The sequence below is a fragment of the Lepisosteus platostomus genome, chromosome 22 (genome assembly GCF_059453375.1).
Source record: "Lepisosteus platostomus isolate fLepPlt1 chromosome 22, fLepPlt1.hap1, whole genome shotgun sequence".
Taxonomy (NCBI): domain Eukaryota; kingdom Metazoa; phylum Chordata; class Actinopteri; order Semionotiformes; family Lepisosteidae; genus Lepisosteus; species Lepisosteus platostomus.
The window spans coordinates 14724021-14744219 of record NC_142632.1 but is presented as its reverse complement, the minus strand read 5'-3'; the positions used below and the strand labels follow the sequence as shown (position 1 = coordinate 14744219).

Genomic DNA, 20199 nt, shown 5'->3' with positions numbered 1-20199 from the left:
GGAAAAAGCAGTTTGGAAACAGATGGATGTTTCCAGCCTTTTCTTGAAAAAACCCAGGGCATCAGCTTCAGCAACATGGTTGGGCGACTTCGTCCAGTCTACTCAACCCTTTGTGTAAAAGGAAGCACAAAGTTCATTTTCTCTTGAGCTTCATCGGACAAAACTGGTTTTGTCCCCACTTTTACGGTGAAGTAGGTTTGTGCAAGCTGTCCACCAGTCGAAAACTGACCGTCTCCCTGTCTTGTGTGTGCTTGACCGTGCCCAGCTGCGTGACCCCAGGGGCCTGCCTCGTCCCGTGGTGCTTGTCCAGGCCAGAGACGCCGAGGTCCTGATGGGCCTGGTCAACAGGAACGAGGAGGCCATGGTTCAGATTGAGGTCAAGATTGAGCCCAACAAATGGGTGGGTATGAGAAGACCAGATCCAGTAGCTGAGTCAATGAAGTGATGCCTGTTCTGCATTTCTTGCTGTACTTCTCAGCTATCTCAGCTAGTGTCGTCCCTGTTCACGCTGTTTTGATGGAGTTTCTTTCTTTTTCATGCTGGGAAACTTGTCTGTCTGGGGTCATGTCATGGTCATGTCTGCGGCGTTATGCTTTGGACCAGAGTGTAGAAACAGTTCTTTTGCTTTTGACTGTTCACTCAAGGATAAGGCAAATATAACAGCACAACTGGTGAACAGTATAGCGTTCCTCTGTGTGCTATGTCACTGTTAAGTAACTGTGTGGACAGATACTTCCTTCTTCTTTTGTGCAGCATGACCAACTGCAAAATATCAGCAGTACCCTCAAACCCTTTTAGGCTGGATTCAAACAGTTGGCAATTGATTTTTTTCATCAAAAGGAGAGGTTGTTTTGAGGAATGAACTGTTTACATTCGGAAGTCTGAGTTGAGCTTAGAGAGCGTTCCTTAAACATTCAGCTCATTGTCTGTAGCTGTATTATTTCCTGGGAAAGGTTTCAACTACTTATCAACAAAAAGAGCTTTGGAAAGACAGTTCCTAACATTGGCAAGCAAGCAGATTCCAGCCACTATGACACCAGTACATTTTATATCTTGGAGAAAACCTACAGAAACAAAAACATTATGTTTTGCATTACATTATCCACTCTTTATTGTAATAGAATCTTTTGCATTTTAATGCACACTCAAGATTTAAGACTTAATTTTTTTTCAAATAAACAATGAAAGCTTCTGTCACATTAATGCAAAACATTTTATACTGACTGACTATCAGGCAGATGCACTGTACACGGTGTCCTTCTGTTTAGGATACTGTTAAATCTTTATGGAAGAGAATGGTAAAATGATATAGGAAGGTACTTGACACACGTTTATACTATTTTCAGTGGATTACAGTGAATTAATCTTTCCATATAACTGTATACCTGACTATAGATGACTTTGTTGAACATTTTGACATGTGTTAGGTAAGAGATTTCATGCATTAATATCCAAATAAGTACAGGTACTACAAATGAAAATTCCCCAAACCTGGAGTTTTCAATTACTGGTGTCGAAAACATCTCCAGCTTTCTACTGAAATAGATTGTTATCTTCACTGCAGCCTCACTACGATGTGGGAATCCTGCTCACTGTGGTCCTGGCCATGCTAGCCATCATCATCATCTTCGCTTTCCGATTCAAGTGCAAACAGAACAGGAACCAGGTGGGTGAGCTAAGAGCCAGCTCTGTGGCGCTGCAGGGGGGAGAGTGAAGTACCGGACTTCCCTGAAACGTTGCAGTCTCACTTCCTGGCACAGTCGGCAGCAACAGAAACTCCTGCTGAAAAATCCAAATCTTCCGCTGACGGAAAAACCATCCCCAAGTTGCTCAATTGGTGCATTCATATTGAATGGCATCACGGAGTTTTATGGCGCCTGTAAAGTCCCTGATGCATTAGTCCCTTATAGTTTTGCACCTTTACCTTTGGGTTACCTGACACATGGTGTGCATGTCTCACCAGTGTCTGAGAGGGGATACGTTTACGAGTTACATTCAGTAGCACTTGATGCCTTCACATTCGTACTAAGATGTGGGGGAGATTCATACTAAATTTTCTATGTGTTGGCGGGGATGAAGGGCAGGCCTCACCACCCTTGGGTTTTTCTTGTTATCCTACCCAGGATTCCATTCACCAGCAGACAGTCCGTGCCATCAACCGATTGGGCACGCGGACGTACACTTCTCAGGGTCGCTCGAGGAACCAGAGGACCCGAGGTGGCAGGGACTCGGGCAGCAGCAGCACCTCCACTCCTGTGTGCGCTATCTGTCTGGAGGAGTTCCTGGATGGGCAGGTACCTGGGCTAGGCACACTAGCAGATCACTGGAAAATATTTCGATAACAAACAGAAATGGAGCAGCCTGCATCTGGCCTAGCCAAAGATGCATCATCAGGAGATCCCACGTAGATGCTCACCCTGTGGCAATTTGGATTTCCAGAGGGGGTTCTCTAAAATACCACAAGGTGACCCCATCGCCTTTCCCTCTCCCCAAGCACAAAAGCGTGTATTTCTCCTAAACAACCCCAATTACACCATTTTATTTTATAGATATAAAGAATGAAACAGTATTTACTTGTAACAGCGACACCTGTAAAAAACCACTGTATGAAAGAATAAACATTCTTTGCTCGTGCTTTTCCCAGGACTTGCGAATTATTTCTTGTTCTCACGAATTCCACAAGGAGTGTGTGGACCCCTGGCTGCTGCAGCATCGCACTTGTCCCCTCTGCGTGCACAACATCATGGGTAACGTCCCGAGGACAGTCGAGCGCCGTGACCTGTGTCAGTTAGTCAGTATGCGTGCAGGAGCACTGATTATCTATCAGCTGACAAGCATGTAAAGATCCAGATGTAAGACACTGTAGCATGACTGTGGGAGTAGGGGGCAATTACTGCGAGACGGTTAATTAAATGGGCAAAAGGTGGGTGAAAACTAGCGGTGAGTTAATAAGGGTGTTGGCGTTACAGTGTAATTCTTTTCATCTCTTCCTTAGAAACTGATGGCGTCCCTCAGTCAGCGCATCCCAGCAGGCACCAGCAGAACATGGAGCACAACCAGAGGGTCCTGCTTCTCCATCACTACCCCCGGCACCCCCCTCTCCACCAGCACCCTATCGCCATCCCTGTGCACCATTACCCCCGGCCGCCCACCGGGCAGCTGGGGCACTATGGCATCTCCCCCCCCCTGGACCCCAGAGCCCTCCGCTGCGTGCCCAGCAGGCATCTGGGGGCGGGCCCAGGCAGGTGCAGCTATCACCGGAACGAGGGCCTTCTGGGCCGCTATCACAGGACTAGCACCGCCTGCCGGCCCCCAGCAAACCCGGAGCCTCACTGCCAGCCCCGCAGCTGCGCCCCTCCCTACTGCCCCTCCTGCGCGGCTCCGCGCGGCGGCTCCAGCTCCCGCCTCCCCTTCGCCCCCGGCAGGGGCGCGGCTCCCAGCCGGCAGGACGATGGCAGCTGCTCGGGGGGGAGCTACCGGACAGAACGGAGTGGCTACCTGGCGGACGGCCCGGCCAGCGACTCCAGCTCAGGCCCCTGTCACGGCTCCTCCAGCGACTCCGTCCTCAACTGCACAGACGTCAGCCTCCAGGGCGTTTACGGCAGCTGGTCCACTTTCCGCAGCTCCCTGAGCAGCGACTACGACCCCTTCGTCTACTGCGGGCAGGGGCAGGGGCAGGGGCAGGGGCAGGGGCAGGGGCAGGGGCAGGGGCAGGGGCAGGGCAGGGGCGCGGGGGACAGCCGGGACGTAGGGGCCAGGCCCAGGTCTTTGGACTCCATGGTGAACCGGACCTGTCCGGAGGAGAAGGTGTTCAGCCACGTCCACTACCACCGGCACCGGCACCATCACTACGACGAGGTGGACCGCGGGCAGGGGCCGGACAGGGGATCGGACGAGGAGCTGAACGCCGGAGCGGCTCCCGTCCCAGATAGCATGATCCCGGAGGCCGACCCTTCCCGCTGCCAGCCCTGCCAGTGCCCTAAACCGGCCCCTGACCCCCACAGGGCGGATGTGCCAGAGAGCGAGCTGCCAGCGGACGCTTGCTCGGGCACCGCCACGCTCCCTCCCCCAGCTCCCCAGCCACCCTGCTGCCACCACGGACCCAGCCGGCACCACCGCCGGAAAAAGGGTGGCGTCCCCGACGGCCCGGCTGTGCACTTTCACCAGAGCCTGGACACGCAGGAGGACTGCAGCATTTACGTCCACTACGGGCAGGGGGCGGGCTACTGCTGCCCCCCGGACATGCCTCCCCTCCTGCCCGTGCCCCTGATCCTGGACTCGGCCGGCTCGGCGGACTGGCCGTGCTGCTCCGGAGCCCGTGTGGTGTGGCGGCAGCAGCTCCAGCAGGCAGAGTCCGAGCCCCAGCTCCAGGCCACAGGAACCGCCCTGGACAGGCCCCACAGGCGGCTCCAGTCAGGGCCCGAGGCTCCGCCGGACATGTGCTTATACTGCCAAAATGTACACACCCATCAGGGTAGGTCCTCCGCTCCTGACCTTTGCACATTTCCTTAGCCACCGGCACATCAGATGGGTTCAGATTGTCTGTGCGCACCTGACAGTGCTCCACGTGTCTCTGGAGTGCTGTGCTGCGGACAGTGTGAGATCAGGCCACTCTGGCGCTTCAGGGCCGCCTGTTGAGAGCCACGCTCACAGAGGAGGCTCAGTCCGTTCCCGGGCGGTGCCGACTCTCTCATGTTGTTTTAGAATGAAAACGGTTTTCTCACGTTTCCGATCTTCTCTTCACAGGATCAGAAGAGGAGTCCGGGGTGTGAGCACACAGTATAATCCCAAATTGTGCTGCTACAAGGAGACTTGATGGACAAGCAATTCCAGAAACTTGTTAAACAGTCTTCCAAAATAATTCCAAACTGTTATTGCATTGAATACATGTCCTCTAGTTGCCCCAAGTTCCCTAAATATACTGGAGATCACCTGTGTTTTTTGACGGGTAATTTCCATTGGCCTTATTGGAGTAATATGTTTAGTCCACGAATTGTGTTATGGGAATCGGGAGAGAAATCACAACAGTGATTCAGCAAAGCCAGTGTGAGTGTTGCCCGCTCTCTTTAATGTGAGATCAACTCGTACTGGTGTTTTTTTTCCATCCTTACAAAAAGACTAAGAAATATTCCATGAATCTATTGCATGAAATGTCAAAAATGAAATTATTTTTCTATATTGTTTATATTTGGAGCATAGCTCACTCTGTGGGTGTTGTGCCAGCAATTCAACCATGAGGATTTGTTCCTCAGTGGCCCCAGTGTGCCAGCCCAGGGGTCGGTGTGGTGAATCATGGCCTGAAGAGATCTTTGTCCATTCCTCTACTTGGACATGTATTTATTTTTTTCCCCAAATGTTTGAAACATCTTGAAATTTCTGCATCTGGAACTTGGGTCTCCTGGAGGCTGTTAATCACAAGGGAAATTGACCATATAAAGTGGAATGACGTGTTGTGCGTATTGCAGTTAGGACTTCAACAAAGAAGTCAAAAACACTTCCCAGTTTCCTCAGTGACCCATTCTCTGTGCCCATTGCCATAGGAAGGAGCAGTTAGAGATCACAGTCTCTCTGAAATGCAGAATTACTTTTCCCCATTTCTCTCACAATAAATCAGCCCACCCTGCATTTCAACGTGGCACATTTCTCCTTTATAAGCTTCAGTAAACAGCTGTAGGTTCTTGTGATCTTGTGAGCCTATATAGTCTATTAGAATTAATTAATGTATTAACATGCGGCCAATTGCCTTATTCTCACTGTATAGGAAATGAGTCCATAATTGTGACAGGGTTTTATGTGAAATCAGTCAAATTCACTGCTTCAGGGAGACAATCCTAGACGATTAACACTCAAGAGACACTTGTGAATGATTTGAAGACGCCGATTTTCCAGAATTAAGAGATCGTACTCTTTCGTACTCTGGTTTCATTTCGGTTGTTTTCACCGAGTGGTTTTGGGATCATGTCAGACCTTTTAATCGTACTTCAGCACTTTTCTCAGTACAGCTGTATGGCTGCCTTGTGCTGTGACTGCTTTAGCAAGCAGGAAATAAGAAGTCTATCCCTGTAGGACCACACTAGCCCAGAGAACAGACCTGCAAGTAAGTTTCTCGGACCTTGGGAATAGATTTGATTAGGCAATGAGCTTGCAGAGCTCATGGTTTCCCTCAGTTTTGTCACCCCTCAGGCAGAGACATGACTCCATGGTAGCACTGAGAAATGTCCTAACTTTGCATTCTCAGAAACCGGCCTGTTCTTTTTTTGTCACCATCTTGACAATTCGCAAAATGGAACCTTTAGGTGGTGTCTGAAAATGGTATCAAGGAAAGTTTATAACCTCAGTTTGTTTTCTTAGTATTTTCTGTATACAATAAGGTGTTCTAACCTGCTTTCTCCAGGCTACCTCACAGTACAAGCAGTCTGAACAAGTGGAGTGATGGAGGACTGTCTCCATAGTTCAGCAGGAATTCCTTTAGCTCCCTTCAGTCACTGTATACTTTAACAAGGAAATAATTATACAAAGCAGACTTCTCTGTACCTCACAATTCTCTCGGATGGCTTTTCTGTACAACTGTTTGAATCCTGAGGCAGTGAGGAGGCTCAGAATGATGTCACTGAGGACTGCGGTATGAGTTAGCAATTCAACAAAGGCAGCTGTTTCATTTTTTTTTATCTTTTGTTTTTCAATTGTTGAGAGAAAAAAATTGACTGAAAACTTTGTACAATTTACAAAACTATATTGCTGTTTAGTTGTTCATGTTGCCTAGCATTATTTTTTCAGAATGTTTTTTTTTAAAGCAGCAGAGACTGGGGTCTGTAGGCTAGCCTATACAACAGTGTTTTCAATAATGTTACATTTTTAATTGGACGGTTTTGTTTCTTTCCAAAACATTTGAAAAATGTTGGGAAGCTCATACTAAACCTATCAGGCATTTAACGGGTTTTAAAATGTGTAGCGGGAAAAAAAATCTGTAGCATTTGCAGGTTTTTAAAGTACAAACTGTGTACTATTTCCAAGCTCGACCTTGCGTGGATTGCAAAGCTGGTAGTGAAATGTCTAGAACTTTCCCCAAAAGTACAGCCTGAATGGAACCACAGCGAGAATGTGAATAAGGACTTTTCTGTTTGTTTTTTGCCTTTATGGAAAAGTGGAAGTGTTCTCTCAGACAGGAGGACAGCGAAAAGCCCCAGTGTCCTGAAGATGAAGTGGTAATAGCACTTAGCCAATTCTACAGTATGTGTAGTCCGGCAATCAGGTATCATTACAAAAGCAATTCTGTTGCTGCCTGACAGAATCCTGGGAACTCCCCCCAAAATCTTTGTGATTAATGCCCTTTCAGTTTAGCATTGAATCATGTGATCAATAGTTGCATATATACTAAACAAAGATTTCTATTGCCTTATTTTTTAATAAAATAACCAATTCCTCAATAGACAAGCAGTAATTCTCATTCTGCACTTTTTAAATCGAATTCAAAGCTAAATAAAGAAAATGTCACAATTAAACCACTATGCAACTGTCACTGAGCTGTTTATTTTAGCTGAAATACTCTAGCAAGAATATTTTGCCCTTTAAATTTTTTTAACCTTTCAAATGTAGAATGAGCTGAAACTGCCTTTTTGTAATAGAAAGTGATCCTAATAGAGACTCAAGGGATCTGTCAGTATATTTTTCGATACTTTTATGTAAAGAAAAAGAAAAAAGATAAAGTGTTGTATTTTATATATAATAGAACATTTCAATATGGTAATATGACGCTAATATATTTATTTACTAATATATTTATCCTTTTTTGCCAGGTCTGTAAAAATAAATGTTTCTGTTCTGTACAAAAATATATATATATGATCAGTGTCATCACACATATAAAGGCCTGGCTCCATTCCAATTATATACAAATAAATTATTTTGAAATAAGTCCTCTGTCCATGTTTGTGTTCTTTGTAGAAGCAAGTTTAATGTACTTAGCATAACGTAGTGTTCATCTTGGTGAGTCTCTGTTTCATGACCTATGGCAGAAATGCATTTAAAAATCATTGTCTAATACATTCCAGGCATAACCTGGATATAAAACATCATGGATAATAATGAATCAGAAGAGCAAGACAATTCAAAACCCTATTAGGAATACAAATGGAAAACTGTGAATGGGTAATTGTGAAAATCTGAGGGAAAAAGTGTTACAGATATAGATATAGATGCTTGTATTTCCAGGCCATGACAAGGAGGCAGTATGATGGGCAATCTGACAGAAAGGCAATGAATTTTCTACCGTTTAAAAATAAATAAACATTTTACTTGAGAACAATCAGGTGCTCTATCACAATGAAAATCCTGTCTTGAAAGTAGATTTACCTCATGCCTGGAAGCAAAATAATGCATTTTGTGTTGTAATTCTCAAATTATTCTTAAAAAAAACAAATTGCATTCAGTAAAAATAGTATATAAGACTTAATTGCTAATCTCACCTATGGGGATATTATTTGTGTAATGGTTGACTGGTGTTTGACTGAACTTTGTTTTTATTTAAAAAAAAAACAAGACAGTTTCTAAGTTTTTGTTTTATTTTTTAGTCTGAAATGAGTTTCAATGTGAATACAGAGATTATAGAGTTTATATAGACACCAATTTAATTTTAGTTTGGTCCTGGGCTATTTATACCATATATTGTACAGACCAGGCTGAGATTGTGTCTTTCTCCAAATCCAATAGGCCAAATAGGTTGCTTGAATAATATTCCTTTAATTTTTAGTAGCTTTAGACAGCTATTTAAGCACAGGGTTGTAAATGTAGATGCTCACAAATATTTTTGTGCTACGTAAATCCATACATTTGGGGGATTCAGGTTAATGAGCACTATTCTTATAAAGAGGGTTGGCCTATTAACACAATTGTAAAATTATTGTGCTAAGAAGCAAAAAAAATTGGTAAAGCTACAGAGAACAATGAGGGCCACATTCATATAGACGACAATATATGTCAGAGAGGTAGTAATAAAATGCCCAGCATTAGAGCTGTCATTGTAAGATTGATCAAATCCCACATAGTACTGTTTGTAAGTACATCACATTTGGTGAAATTCACATTACATTTGTTAGAATATATCACCTAATAATAAGCACACTGTTGCTAATTCATCTACATTGGGAGTGGGCTCGGTCCTGCACAGAGCCTCAGTGGTCTGGTCCGAGATATGTTTTAAGACCTTTCTGGAGCAGACATTTTGAATGTATCGCTGTTTTCTTCCTCCACAGAAAAACTACCACTTGCCGGCGGCATGAATCAGAGGATTTACTTGGGCTTTTGGGCATCTTGTTTCTTGGTTAAATTTGCATCAACTGGCCGGTCAAAATGGGATTAGATAGTGGGTTGCCGTCTTTTCATAATAAATGAATGACCCCTCTAGTGCAACTATATGGACATGTACAGGATCTGATGCGTTGTTGTTGCCGCAAAGTGTGGAGCTTAATAGAAAATCTTGGGCTCTCCCTCTTGAGTCAGGATAGTCAAGTTTCCACGGGCATCCTGGTCTTTCTCGATGGCCTCAAATAGGGATTTAAAATTCCCAGCTCCAAAACCCTGCAAAGTAAATGGGGATACTTTAAAGATCAAAGGGAAATGGAAAACCAACATTTTCAAACTCTTCCACCTGGCTAGGCTTTTATTCAAGATGCGTATCTGCTCACTTTGTTTACATCATGCTATTAGAGGAAAGGCAAATTGCTCATGTTTTAAAAGCAGGATAAAGAGTTTCTAAATCTACCTGCAAAAATCTAAAATGTTAACTTTGCACTTGAATTGAACTGTTGAATGAAATAACAAGATACGATCATGTTTTTATACTGTGAGAGCCATGATAAATGTATTAGGAATATGGGCCTTGTAAAAAAATTCGATTTCCTTGTTGTTTCGACTGCACTTAAGGAGTTTAAGTAACACAGTTACAATATTTGTGATGTAACATTATGGAGTCACAGTCACATGGATCTTCAGTCCTGGGTCTGGCAGGCTGGGCTCATAATGACAGGAATTGGCTGTTCCTGGCTTATTTTGATTAGTTTAACCACTTCTGCTAGCCCTGCAGGTGCTGCTGCTTTAAATATTTCTGTAAAGGATGCAGACACACAGACCCTCCAGGACTAGAATTAGGGAGCCCTGATCTATTTAATTAAAAATAACATTAATATATTTTAAATCCTTATGACACATTGCTTCGTTTGGCTGCAAAATGAATAATAATCAATGAAGCTCAATCGCTACGTACTGATAATTTCTGCAGTTTTGACAAGGGTGTTGATTTTGGTCCTGCTGGTCATTTCGCAGAACCAAAAGTTAGTTGGTTTTGCTCTGTGGCCTGAATAGAGAGGAATCTGTGGATAAACTAGGCTGTCAAGCTGTGATGGATGTTTTCTATTTATGCCTACAGGATATTTGGCTTCAAATGGAATGAACAATATAAAGAACGCTTGGCTAACAGAATGAAATATTGCCTCTCTATTCAGTGTAAAATCCAGTTATCTTCCTTTTGACTGTTTTAAAAGTCTCACATGGTTATAAATCATTCTAGAAAGTCAACGTTTCCTGTAGAATAATTTTTAAACAGTGTAGAAAATTTCTCAGCTACAAAAGTATTAATAACTTGTCTTCTACTAACTGGTGTCTGTTCTGAAACTTCCTGTGAACACTTCATTGTGCTAACACAGCCAAACCCACTGACTGACCTCTATAGCAACAACTAATCATCAGAAATGATTAGAAGAATCATCTAATCATTCTGAATCATCAGAAGAAAGTACAAGTTACACTTTTTTTACACAAATTTCTGGATTCTTCTGCTAAGCAGATATCAGTAGCCTGGATTTATTCAGCAAAAAGGTAAATTTTGGATCTATTGTAACAAGCTTAGCTATGTGATTATTAAAGAAGACCCCCCTGTCATGATACTGAACAGCCATGTTCACAAGCTCTCTTACTGTGACCTGTGTGTTGCTACACTTACAAAGTGATTGTGTCGCTGAATGACCTCGAGGAAAAGAGTTGGCCTGTCCTGTACAGGTTTGGTGAATATCTGAAGAAGGTAGCCCTTGTCATCAAAGTCCACCAGGATTTTCAGTTCCTAAACTCAAAAGGAATCAAACATGAGTATTTGTTTCACCATCACAACAGTACAAATGGAGGGAAAAAAATATTCACATTATGGATGAACTTGTATATAGAGTAGGGATTTCTTTGTTGGTGAGATTAAATAAAACAGTCATTTGTTTTATCTGGCTAGGATAAAGTCCCAGTTTTTCAAGTTAAAAGTGCAAAATTATATTTGAGTTGCCTACTGTTCATAGGCCTGTATGTTGTTTAAGGCCTGTCCTCGTGTGACATTCCCACCTGCAGTTTATTGAGGTCTTCCTTCACTTTGATCTTAGCTGTCTTCAGTTTCTCTTTCAGGTTGTCGTAGTACGTGTCGGGAGTATAAAGGAACTCCATCCCACGGGCCTTCAGGTTGATAATCTGAGCAGAAAACCCAGTAAAAGTCTTTATCTGACCAACTCTTGAACCTGTTGCATAACTTTACTGAAAATTCAAAACAGCCCACCTTGTACTGGAAACAAGTTTAATGGTAAACAGCAGGTTTGCTTTTAGATTGGCCAACACGACCTTTTGCCCTCATGTGTTAATTTAATTCTGTGAACTTTGGATCAGAGCGTTGTGGGTTCAGATAGTAGGTGGGACACTGCTGTAGTCCCCAGAGCAAGGTATTTCACTCAGATTGCTCTTGTACATGCTCTGCTGTATAAACAGGTTGCCAGAATGTCATTGAATGTCAGAATCTGTTCTTAATCGGTAAGTGGAGGCACGAACTCACAGCCTGAATGATGTTGGAGGTGTTGAGAGCGATGTGTTGAACTCCTGGTCCTCCATAGTAGTCTACATACTCCTGAAGGATGGAAAAGCTTTTATTGGCATCACCCAAAGGAAAACATGTCATGTATGAAAAATTCATGGCTGCTTTCACGTGTGGCAGCGTTTTGCAAAATTTTGGGCTGACGAAACACAGCAAAACGAAGGTAAAATTGTCCCCAGTGGCTTCTGAACAGGAGCTCTGAAACACTCCAAGGTTTTAATTCATTTTCCAACTGTTCCAGTTTGACCCCAGACTTCTTCCATTCCTTATCCCTGTTCCACATACTTGAATTTGGGACTTCTTCTTCCCATGCGCTGGCTCATTAATGGGCATCTTTATCGTCTCCTCGTAGTTAGTGACCACAATGGATCTCAGCGCACTGTACTGGGTATGGATCTGCTTGTCGTCTATCGACCAGAAACGGTGGAACATCAGACACTTCTGGTACCTGGAAGAACACATAACCCGCCCCCGAACCAAAGAAAATTCACGATGAGGGAAAGAGATGGACTGCGACGTCTAAAAATGAAAAGCCCTGTTCTCTTTGACATCCTACAAATAAAGCAGTTAACGTCAAGCGAAAGGCTTGAGAAGGGCACTCTCTGGTTGATGGAGTTGCACAGAGCTAAATCAAATGCAAAAGATATGCAGAGCATATAGAGAAACTTATAGTCTCAGTTTTCAAGGTATAAGAGCAAAATGTTTAATAGTAATAATTCCTTCTGTTTAATAGTAATAATTCTGGACACTCCATTCAAAGTGCTTTACAGGTAATGGGGATCCCCTCCACCACCACCAGTGTGCAGCCCCACCTGGATGATGTGACAGCATCCTTAGTGCACCAGTATGCTCCCCACACACCAGCTCTCAGTGGGGAGGAGAGCAGAGGGATGAAGCCAGTTCAGATTATTAGGGGGCCATTATTGGTAAAGGCCAGAGGGAAATTTGGCCAGGACGCTGGGGTAACAGCCTCACACTTTTTGAGAAACACCCAGGTATTTTTAAAGGCCACAGAGAGTCAGGACCTTGGTTTTACATCTCATCTGAGGGCTGATGCCTTTTTACAGTGCAGTGTCCCCATCACTATACTGGGGCACTGGGACCCATACAGACCACAGGGTGAGCGCCCCCTTCTGGCCCCTCTAATATACTTTCCAAAATGTTGGTGTGTATTAATTGATTTGTGGTGGTGGTGTCATATACTTCTCCTCTCTCACAGTTGGTAAGAACATTTGACGTGTTCTTTCTTGTTCCACAGCCTGTTGCTGAAAGCCCCAGTAAGATCTTCATAACAGGGCACTCGAGTTAGTTTTCTGGGCTGCTGGGGGTCAGGGATAAATTGATCCCTACTTTCTTTTATCTGTAACTCCAGTAACAGGGGATATTTCTCCTCACACTTAAGGTCTTTACAGTTTTTTGTTGTGTGACTCTCACCAGTCCGATATGGGAACCATTTGATCGTCCGGCTGGTTTCCCACAACGTGATCTATGAAGTTCAGACAGCCTGGTGGCCTGCAGGAGAAAAGAGGTTTTACTGTACGTGTGTGTGAGAGAGAGAGGGATGGAGAAGGCATTTTCCTCGCCGTTAATCACTGTTCTGTAGAAAACCAGAAAGCTGAATCAATGTCAGAGAAGTTCGCAGCGTTTCCACTGATCTAGAAGATTTATAGCAATCGAACTCCTGCAAGATTCTGTCGGACTGAAGGAAATACTGTATTGAGAGGCCGTTTCATCCTGCAGGCTTGATGGAAAGGATGGATTACCAACAGATAACAGATACACATTCGCCGGTGGAGCCTTTGCTAATCTGACGTGACTGATGGCTTGTGCTTATGAAAAGCAGTGGTAGGCTATTTCCACGGTCATTGCTTTCTAAATTTAAGCTATTCAATTTCATTAAAAGGCAAATCTGTTAAAGAAGAAAACGGGCTCCTTACAGCTGAGGCAGCAGGGGGTCTCTGAAGGTGGGCTCCTTGTACCCGGGCAGAAACAGGCCTTTGTAAGGCCCAAGGTACTCCACAAATGTGTGTGTTGTGTCTCCATACTGGGGGGGGAAATGCAGATTATTTTGTTAATTGTTTTTCAACCAGAAATGATTTAGTGATTTAAGAATGCTGAGAAAAAGCAATTGAGAAAAAGCAATTTTGCAACCCTTGTGCAGTGCTTTTCAATATTTATTTGCTTCCAGTTTCAGTTGCAGTTAAATTGTGACATTCTCAGTTGTAGTTTTCCGCTGTGGATTGTACTTTGCAATAGAGATGATAAAGTTGGTGTGCCAAGGGCACAAAAAGGGACTTAAATGTACTATATGCAATAAGACAGTAAGCACTGCATTTTAGTAAAACACAGACTCACGGTTTGTATGACAGCAAACTTCACTCTTCCATATTCGTCCTGCTCAATCCAAGGCTCCTTAACAACCACCGCCCCCCTTTCTCTGGCTTTCTGTGGAAAGATGTTGAGATTCGACTCGGAACAGGCTCAAAGGAATACCTAACTGACCACAGTATTAAGGGACTGAGGCTGGGTCCACAACTCACAGTGAGACACAGTTGGCTATATTCCTCAGAGATGGCAGTGTTCTGTGCTTGTCACTAATATGGTTCCTGATTTTATTATCTGACGTGATGTTTACATGTTTAAGAAAATATGAAATATTAACTTTCAGTGCCATACATTCCAAAATAGACACTTCTGCAGTACTTTTCAATTTTCCGGATCATCAGGAGAATTTTTAAATGACTGTACAGCCTGCAGCATCACAGCTTGAAAGACCTGAGCTCTCCTAGTGAACTGACAGATACTGTGTGCTTCTCTATTAGGCCAGTGAATGGAAAGAGTTAATGGAGATTTTTTTTCCATTACCATTACAGAATACAACATTCTCCCAGCAATAACGCTAATAGATATGCTTTTGCTCAAGCTTGAAGGTTGTGTACAGAAAAAAACAATTTGACAACAAAGTCACTTTCAATTTATCAACCTTCTTAGGCTGTTTTAGCGACAAGCATGATTCTTTGACTTTGGCATTGTGTTGTGTCACCAAGTCAAAAGTTCAAAGCTTAAGGCTTTTGTGGATTTTTATTAACAGATTCATACAAGTCTGTCCCTTTCAGTTTAAGTTGATTCATTACGTTCTATTACATGTGCCTCAGCTCAAACATTTTCAGAATCCATTTCACCAGTGACCTAAAGCTGGAGATATTTTTAATCATTCTTTTTAATCCAATTAAACTCAATATTTATTGAAAAACGGCTGTAATAGTTCATGTTAAAACGAGCTGCTATTCAAAGCTTTGCAATATGCGATGAAGGTTCTTTAGTATTGAATTTTCTCAGAACAGAAACAAATGAATGCAAGCTAATAAATGCCCTTGCAGCTTTAGAGATCATACAACAGGGACCAAACACCAAGCACTGAAAGCATCGGTACAAACACATCTGGTGGTTTCTCCTGTAGGCTGGTATTAGGTGTGGTAGTGTCAATATAGCCAGACTTCTTCACTTTACCACACGAATGAATGGTTAGAGCGCCCTCTAGCAGGCAAAGGCTCTTCCGGTCATCATGCTGTTTTTTAAGAGATCTGCATCAAAGGAGGCATTATCCTATCATGGGTACAACACCGCCACTACCCCTACCTGTTGGCACCCTGATTTCTCCACAGCTCCCTCACAGAGGTGGATCTGAACAGTGAGTCTGCTGAAATGGGCATTGAGCATTCCTGTTGCACTCCTGGTTAAAGTATAACTAAAACAAGTGAAATGGAAGCAGCCCAGGGTTTATTTCACCTGTTGCTTGGGCTGCCCAGAACCCAGCAAAAGGCAAAGGTATGTACAGCTTATCTTCAGCTTGCTGTAGCAGTGGTGGGTACTGTACATACCACACAGCTTAAAACATCCGTCACATAGCACAGTCAGGGATAGAGGTCAGATTACTTTTTTGACACACTTAAAGGCTCATTGCTTCTATGCCAAAGTTGTGCCACTTTTTCTAATATTGGATGCACTCTTGATAATTAGAAAACAATGCCACTTCTGTTGTATTTAGAGCTTTAACCTGGTGTACATAGTTTTCAAAATTTGGGTCGTACAGAGCCAAATGAACAGCAAGAAAACTCTGCTGTTTGACAGCCTATAAATTCTCCTGCTGGTAGCTAAAGTATAACATTAAGAATGAAAGTAAGAATTAAGGATCCATGTTTGGTTGGCTGACAACCAACGGTTCATTTTTATCACCTAGTCCATCAAAAGGGTTTTAGAAGAACTTTTGATGAACTGGCAAATAACAGTAGATTAACGACCGGCACTTTTTTATGCAGGACTTTTTACAGCTAGGCAATCTGTTCTGGAGAAAAATGTTTTTGAATGAACTTTGAGTTTTCGTAATAGAGCACCAACTCATCTAGACCTATCAGTCCTTGGTCAATTGTGTCCAACTGCCCAGGGGCACCCCAGCCACTCAAACCTGCAGCCTCTATGCCTCGGGGCTCACTTTTGCACTCCCAACAGAGTGATCGGTGGTCCAGTCCCTGGGTAAGTCTTAGACAGTTACCTTCAACAGGAAGTCACAGTCTTCCACCTGGAAAGCAACATCCTTCACGCCATCCCCATGCTTCACGAGATGCTCCCCGATTTCTGAGGAGAAAAGGTGACATTTGGGAACGGAAATAAAACATAACATCTGGAACGCGTCACTGTTATGTGGGAGGGAGATGAGGGGCTGAGAGTTCCTTTGTTTCACATTGTACATGCAAGGCAATGTGAGGGACAGTTCTTAATATCATGTAGCATAGGCCATAAGTAGTGAGGATTTCAGAGATGTGTATTTCTAATAAGTTTTTTCTAAAATCATATATCTAAACAATTAATTGGGTTTGGCACTTTTGCACAAACGAACAAAACAAAACTGGTGAGCCACAAAGCTTATCCTTTTCTAATAGATGATCAAAGGCTGTCTTTCAGTGTTTCAGGTACAGTGTTGGAATTTCACATTAAAGCTTACCCTTATTTCCAGGGTTCAGCGCAGACTGGAACACAAACATTATCTGAAAGAAGACAGAAACATGCTGTTACTACTCATGAAAAATGAGTGTTAGTGTCTGGGTTGGGAAATCTGAATGATTCGTTTTTGAAAAGTTTAAGATTGTCCGTGTTTCAGACCTTATCCTGTCTGATGACGTGTGACACCACCTCTCTGCTCCCCGTTTCCAAACCTTTGTAGGCTAGAGGCTCAAAGCCCATTTTGTCACAGTAAAATGTTGCAGCCTGTAAGGAGACAAACAAGGACCAACAAGTTAGACTTGCGCTCATAGTGAATTCTTCCTGGTTCAGGTTTTTAATTTCTTCTCCTTGGCATGATCTATTCCTAAAGGCTAGGAAATTCAGTTTCTGAGGCTTAATGTGGTCATCTTCTTTTTCCAGTAAATTTTTTATTTCTCCTGGACCGCTGTGCACCTACATGACACTATCTAGATATAAAGTGCAACCTCATTCATAACTACTAAGTGATCAGGTATTTCCACCTTCACTTTGTTCTACCTCACATTTAGTAAGCAAACAAAAGTAATTCATGATCCAGATAATTTCTAGTGCATTTGATGGTTGATTTATTTAAGAGTTGATTGGATTAACTGCTGTTCCTAGTTACAATCACAAGATTAGCAGAACAAAGTTATAAGGAGATCACCTGAACTTTTAAGCGGTGGCTTTAATGTTGTTCACGAATAGCCTGCCCGAAAGTACATTGCAAATGTCAATATTCAAAAGGGGAATGAACTTGGTTTGATAAAAAAGTTAAGAGACACACATTCATCAGCTGAAGCCCCTGTAACATCAGTATAGCTTGCCATTACACTGATTGGAATCTGAGGAACATTCTAGATGAAGCAGAGTTCATTATTAAAAATGTAAGTTGACTAAATGTCTCCCGTTTGGCTAAAGAATGAAAACTTTCTTTCACATATTTCTCTAGACAACAATCCTTTCAGGGGAATTTACTGGGCATGATACTACAGCAAGTATTGTATTTTATCCATGTGTGGGCAGTTTCAGAGATCCTCGATTACTGTACTTTCCATTCAGTAATGCAACAAATTCAGCTTACCTGTTTTGCATTTCCCACCCAGAAGGTGACATGATGGAATTTCACAAATCGCCCTCTCTCTGGCTAAAACACAGAAATGACACAAACACCCTGTTACTGGTTATAAGGTACTTGATGACAAAAATGTATTTCCATCTTAGGACAAGAAGCCATGAATGTAACTATGAGCTCTTCTAAATATAAGAGTAAAGATGTCGCATAGAACAAGTCTGGAAATAAACTCCAAACTGTGACAACTTGAGTCCTTTAGTATAAGATGTGTGTTATACTGTATATAGTTATATACTTAAGTTTAGAGCATTAAGATTAAATGTTTTTGGACATTGAGTGTTTGCTGGGAAAAGTGTTTGCTGTTTTTTTTTAAACAGGACCTCTTTTTTTCGTGTGCAAGTACAAAAAACCACAGCACCTTTACTCTGTGAAAAAATACAACAATGCAGCTGTCAGATAATAACCTACCTTTTCTCCTTTGTCAGTGTAGGAGGTCTGAAAAATAATGGAGAGAAAGAAACGGTATTCACAGTAGATCACTTATGTTTAAGAAGTAGTGTGGTGTTGTTTAATTGCTCAGAGTTGTGCAAGAGAATACAAAGGTATGTCAATATACCCTGAGTGCTCAGAATATAGGGATTCCCAAAAGAATAACGTGCTAGGCCTCTGGTTGTAGCAAACGCTGGAATGGGAAATGGCGTGAGATTGCATTACTGGTTCCACCTGGTGCACTAATTCTCAATTGAATTTTTCTGACAGCTGTTACTGCCAGGGAAGGTGATGGAAGTTTGTCCTGTGCTTCTCAATTAAACCACCTACTGCCACTCAGAGAGCCTATCTATTTGACTAAGTGAAAGCCACCTCCCAACATTAAGGCTGCTGGAGATTATGTTAAATGAGAACATGTGAGAGTGATCAAATTAATGTACTGTTTCGGTAAAAAATGTAATTTGCTATAATATCTTTAAAATAAAACTGTAAAATTTCCCCTTCCAGATCTAAAGTTTATGTGCTGTGAAAACCATGTTTATAATCAACTTTTTAAACACAGGATCGGGACATTGGGAAGTATTTTTCTTAATATTTTAGTGCAAAATCAGAAGCTTCCAATTTTGTTTTCTATTTTTAAGACAATGTAGTGGAATAGCAATCATTTGCAAAGTAGTTCATATTGTGATAAAACCACTTACTGTTTAACAGAGTGAAGTAGTCGATATTTGTCCATATTTTGCTCAAGTTCAAGATCTGATTTGTATTTAAAACAGCTGCAGGAACATTCTCAGATATTATGGACTGCTGGCTACAATGTGGACATATCTGAACACAGACATTAATAACTGTATTTAGACAATCAACTGCTTAAACTCATTTTATAGCTCTTAATACCCTCAGCTCTTAACCATTCAATCTGAGCCTAACTTATCCTCCTTTTTGAGTCAAGAGAAATAACACTTTTTGAGGTAAGAAAAATAGTAGCTGGCATACCAGTGTCCAATCTGGTCGTTTTAAAAGTTCTGAGGAAACTCATGAAAACATTGTTCTGAAATGCTATTTTACTTTACAACTGATGGAAAATACTAGAGGAGAAAAGAAAAGTGTAGTGACATTATAAAGTGAAATGAAAATGGTCAGACTCACCATTTTTGCTTCGTGGTGAACGCAAGTGGCCTTAGAGACAGTCAAGAGCCCGGCTGCCCGTGTGCCGTGAGATAAGGAGAGTGGGTAGACACAGGTGATTGGTCCCTGTGAAAACACCCCCTCTTGCCTCATCTTGACAGCTCTGGGTGTCCTCTCCAAGCCATGTTTGTCCAGTGGTAACATGGTATCAGATGTGATCTCACAGTTATTGATCTTCTCCATGCAGCGGTGGAACTCTCTAGAAGACTGATCTTCCAATACAGTTTCCTGGGGAACGGGTTTGCGCTTTTCCAAAACTGCTAAAAGATATTTGCAAAAGAAAAAAAAAGATCTTAATTTGAATGTATACAAAATGGTACGCGACAGATTACACAGTTCCGTTATCTAGAGCACTGTTTCAGTTCCGCCTGCTCAGACAAGAGCTTTCAAATGCAGATTGGTTGGGTTTTAGCTCATTTTGTTCTTCTTTAAAGCCCCTGCTGCAGGGAGTCAGGTGTGTGATGTGTGAAACAGTATTCTCCTGTTTCCCTCTGCTGGAGTGAGTCTGGCAGGCCAGCAGCAGGAGATCTGT

At 42.6% G+C, this 20199-nt stretch overlaps 2 protein-coding genes across 3 annotated transcripts in view; one reads left to right on the top strand and one right to left on the bottom strand.

Annotated features, from left to right (window-relative positions):
- The window catches only part of rnf43 (ring finger protein 43), a 97820-nt gene extending 89906 nt beyond the window's left edge, over positions 1 to 7914 (top strand). The window contains exons 4-9 of one of the 2 annotated variants that reach the window (XM_088616524.1): positions 266 to 400; positions 1565 to 1666; positions 2124 to 2294; positions 2645 to 2747; positions 2996 to 4474; positions 4747 to 7914. In XM_088616524.1, coding sequence (XP_088472650.1) covers positions 266 to 400; positions 1565 to 1666; positions 2124 to 2294; positions 2645 to 2747; positions 2996 to 4474; positions 4747 to 4772 — 2016 coding nt within the window. In that variant the 3' untranslated portion in view covers positions 4773 to 7914. Of the gene's footprint in view, positions 1 to 265; positions 401 to 1564; positions 1667 to 2123; positions 2295 to 2644; positions 2775 to 2995; positions 4475 to 4746 lie in introns of both variants that reach the window. The other variant, XM_088616525.1, reaches the window with a different exon arrangement.
- Positions 7915 to 8543: 629 nt separating this feature from the next.
- Positions 8544 to 19929, bottom strand: hpda (4-hydroxyphenylpyruvate dioxygenase a). Its single transcript, XM_088616528.1, has 14 exons — positions 19629 to 19929; positions 18459 to 18485; positions 18000 to 18062; positions 17057 to 17161; positions 16899 to 16941; positions 16449 to 16531; positions 14252 to 14341; positions 13834 to 13940; positions 13331 to 13408; positions 12182 to 12344; positions 11858 to 11929; positions 11380 to 11502; positions 10997 to 11113; positions 8544 to 9576 (listed from the first exon to the last, which is right to left on the bottom strand). The coding sequence occupies exons 1-14, from the start codon at positions 19848 to 19850 to the stop codon at positions 9463 to 9465; spliced, it is 1407 nt and encodes a 468-aa protein (XP_088472654.1). The 5' UTR covers positions 19851 to 19929; the 3' UTR covers positions 8544 to 9462.
- Between the last annotated feature and the right edge of the window lie 270 nt (positions 19930 to 20199).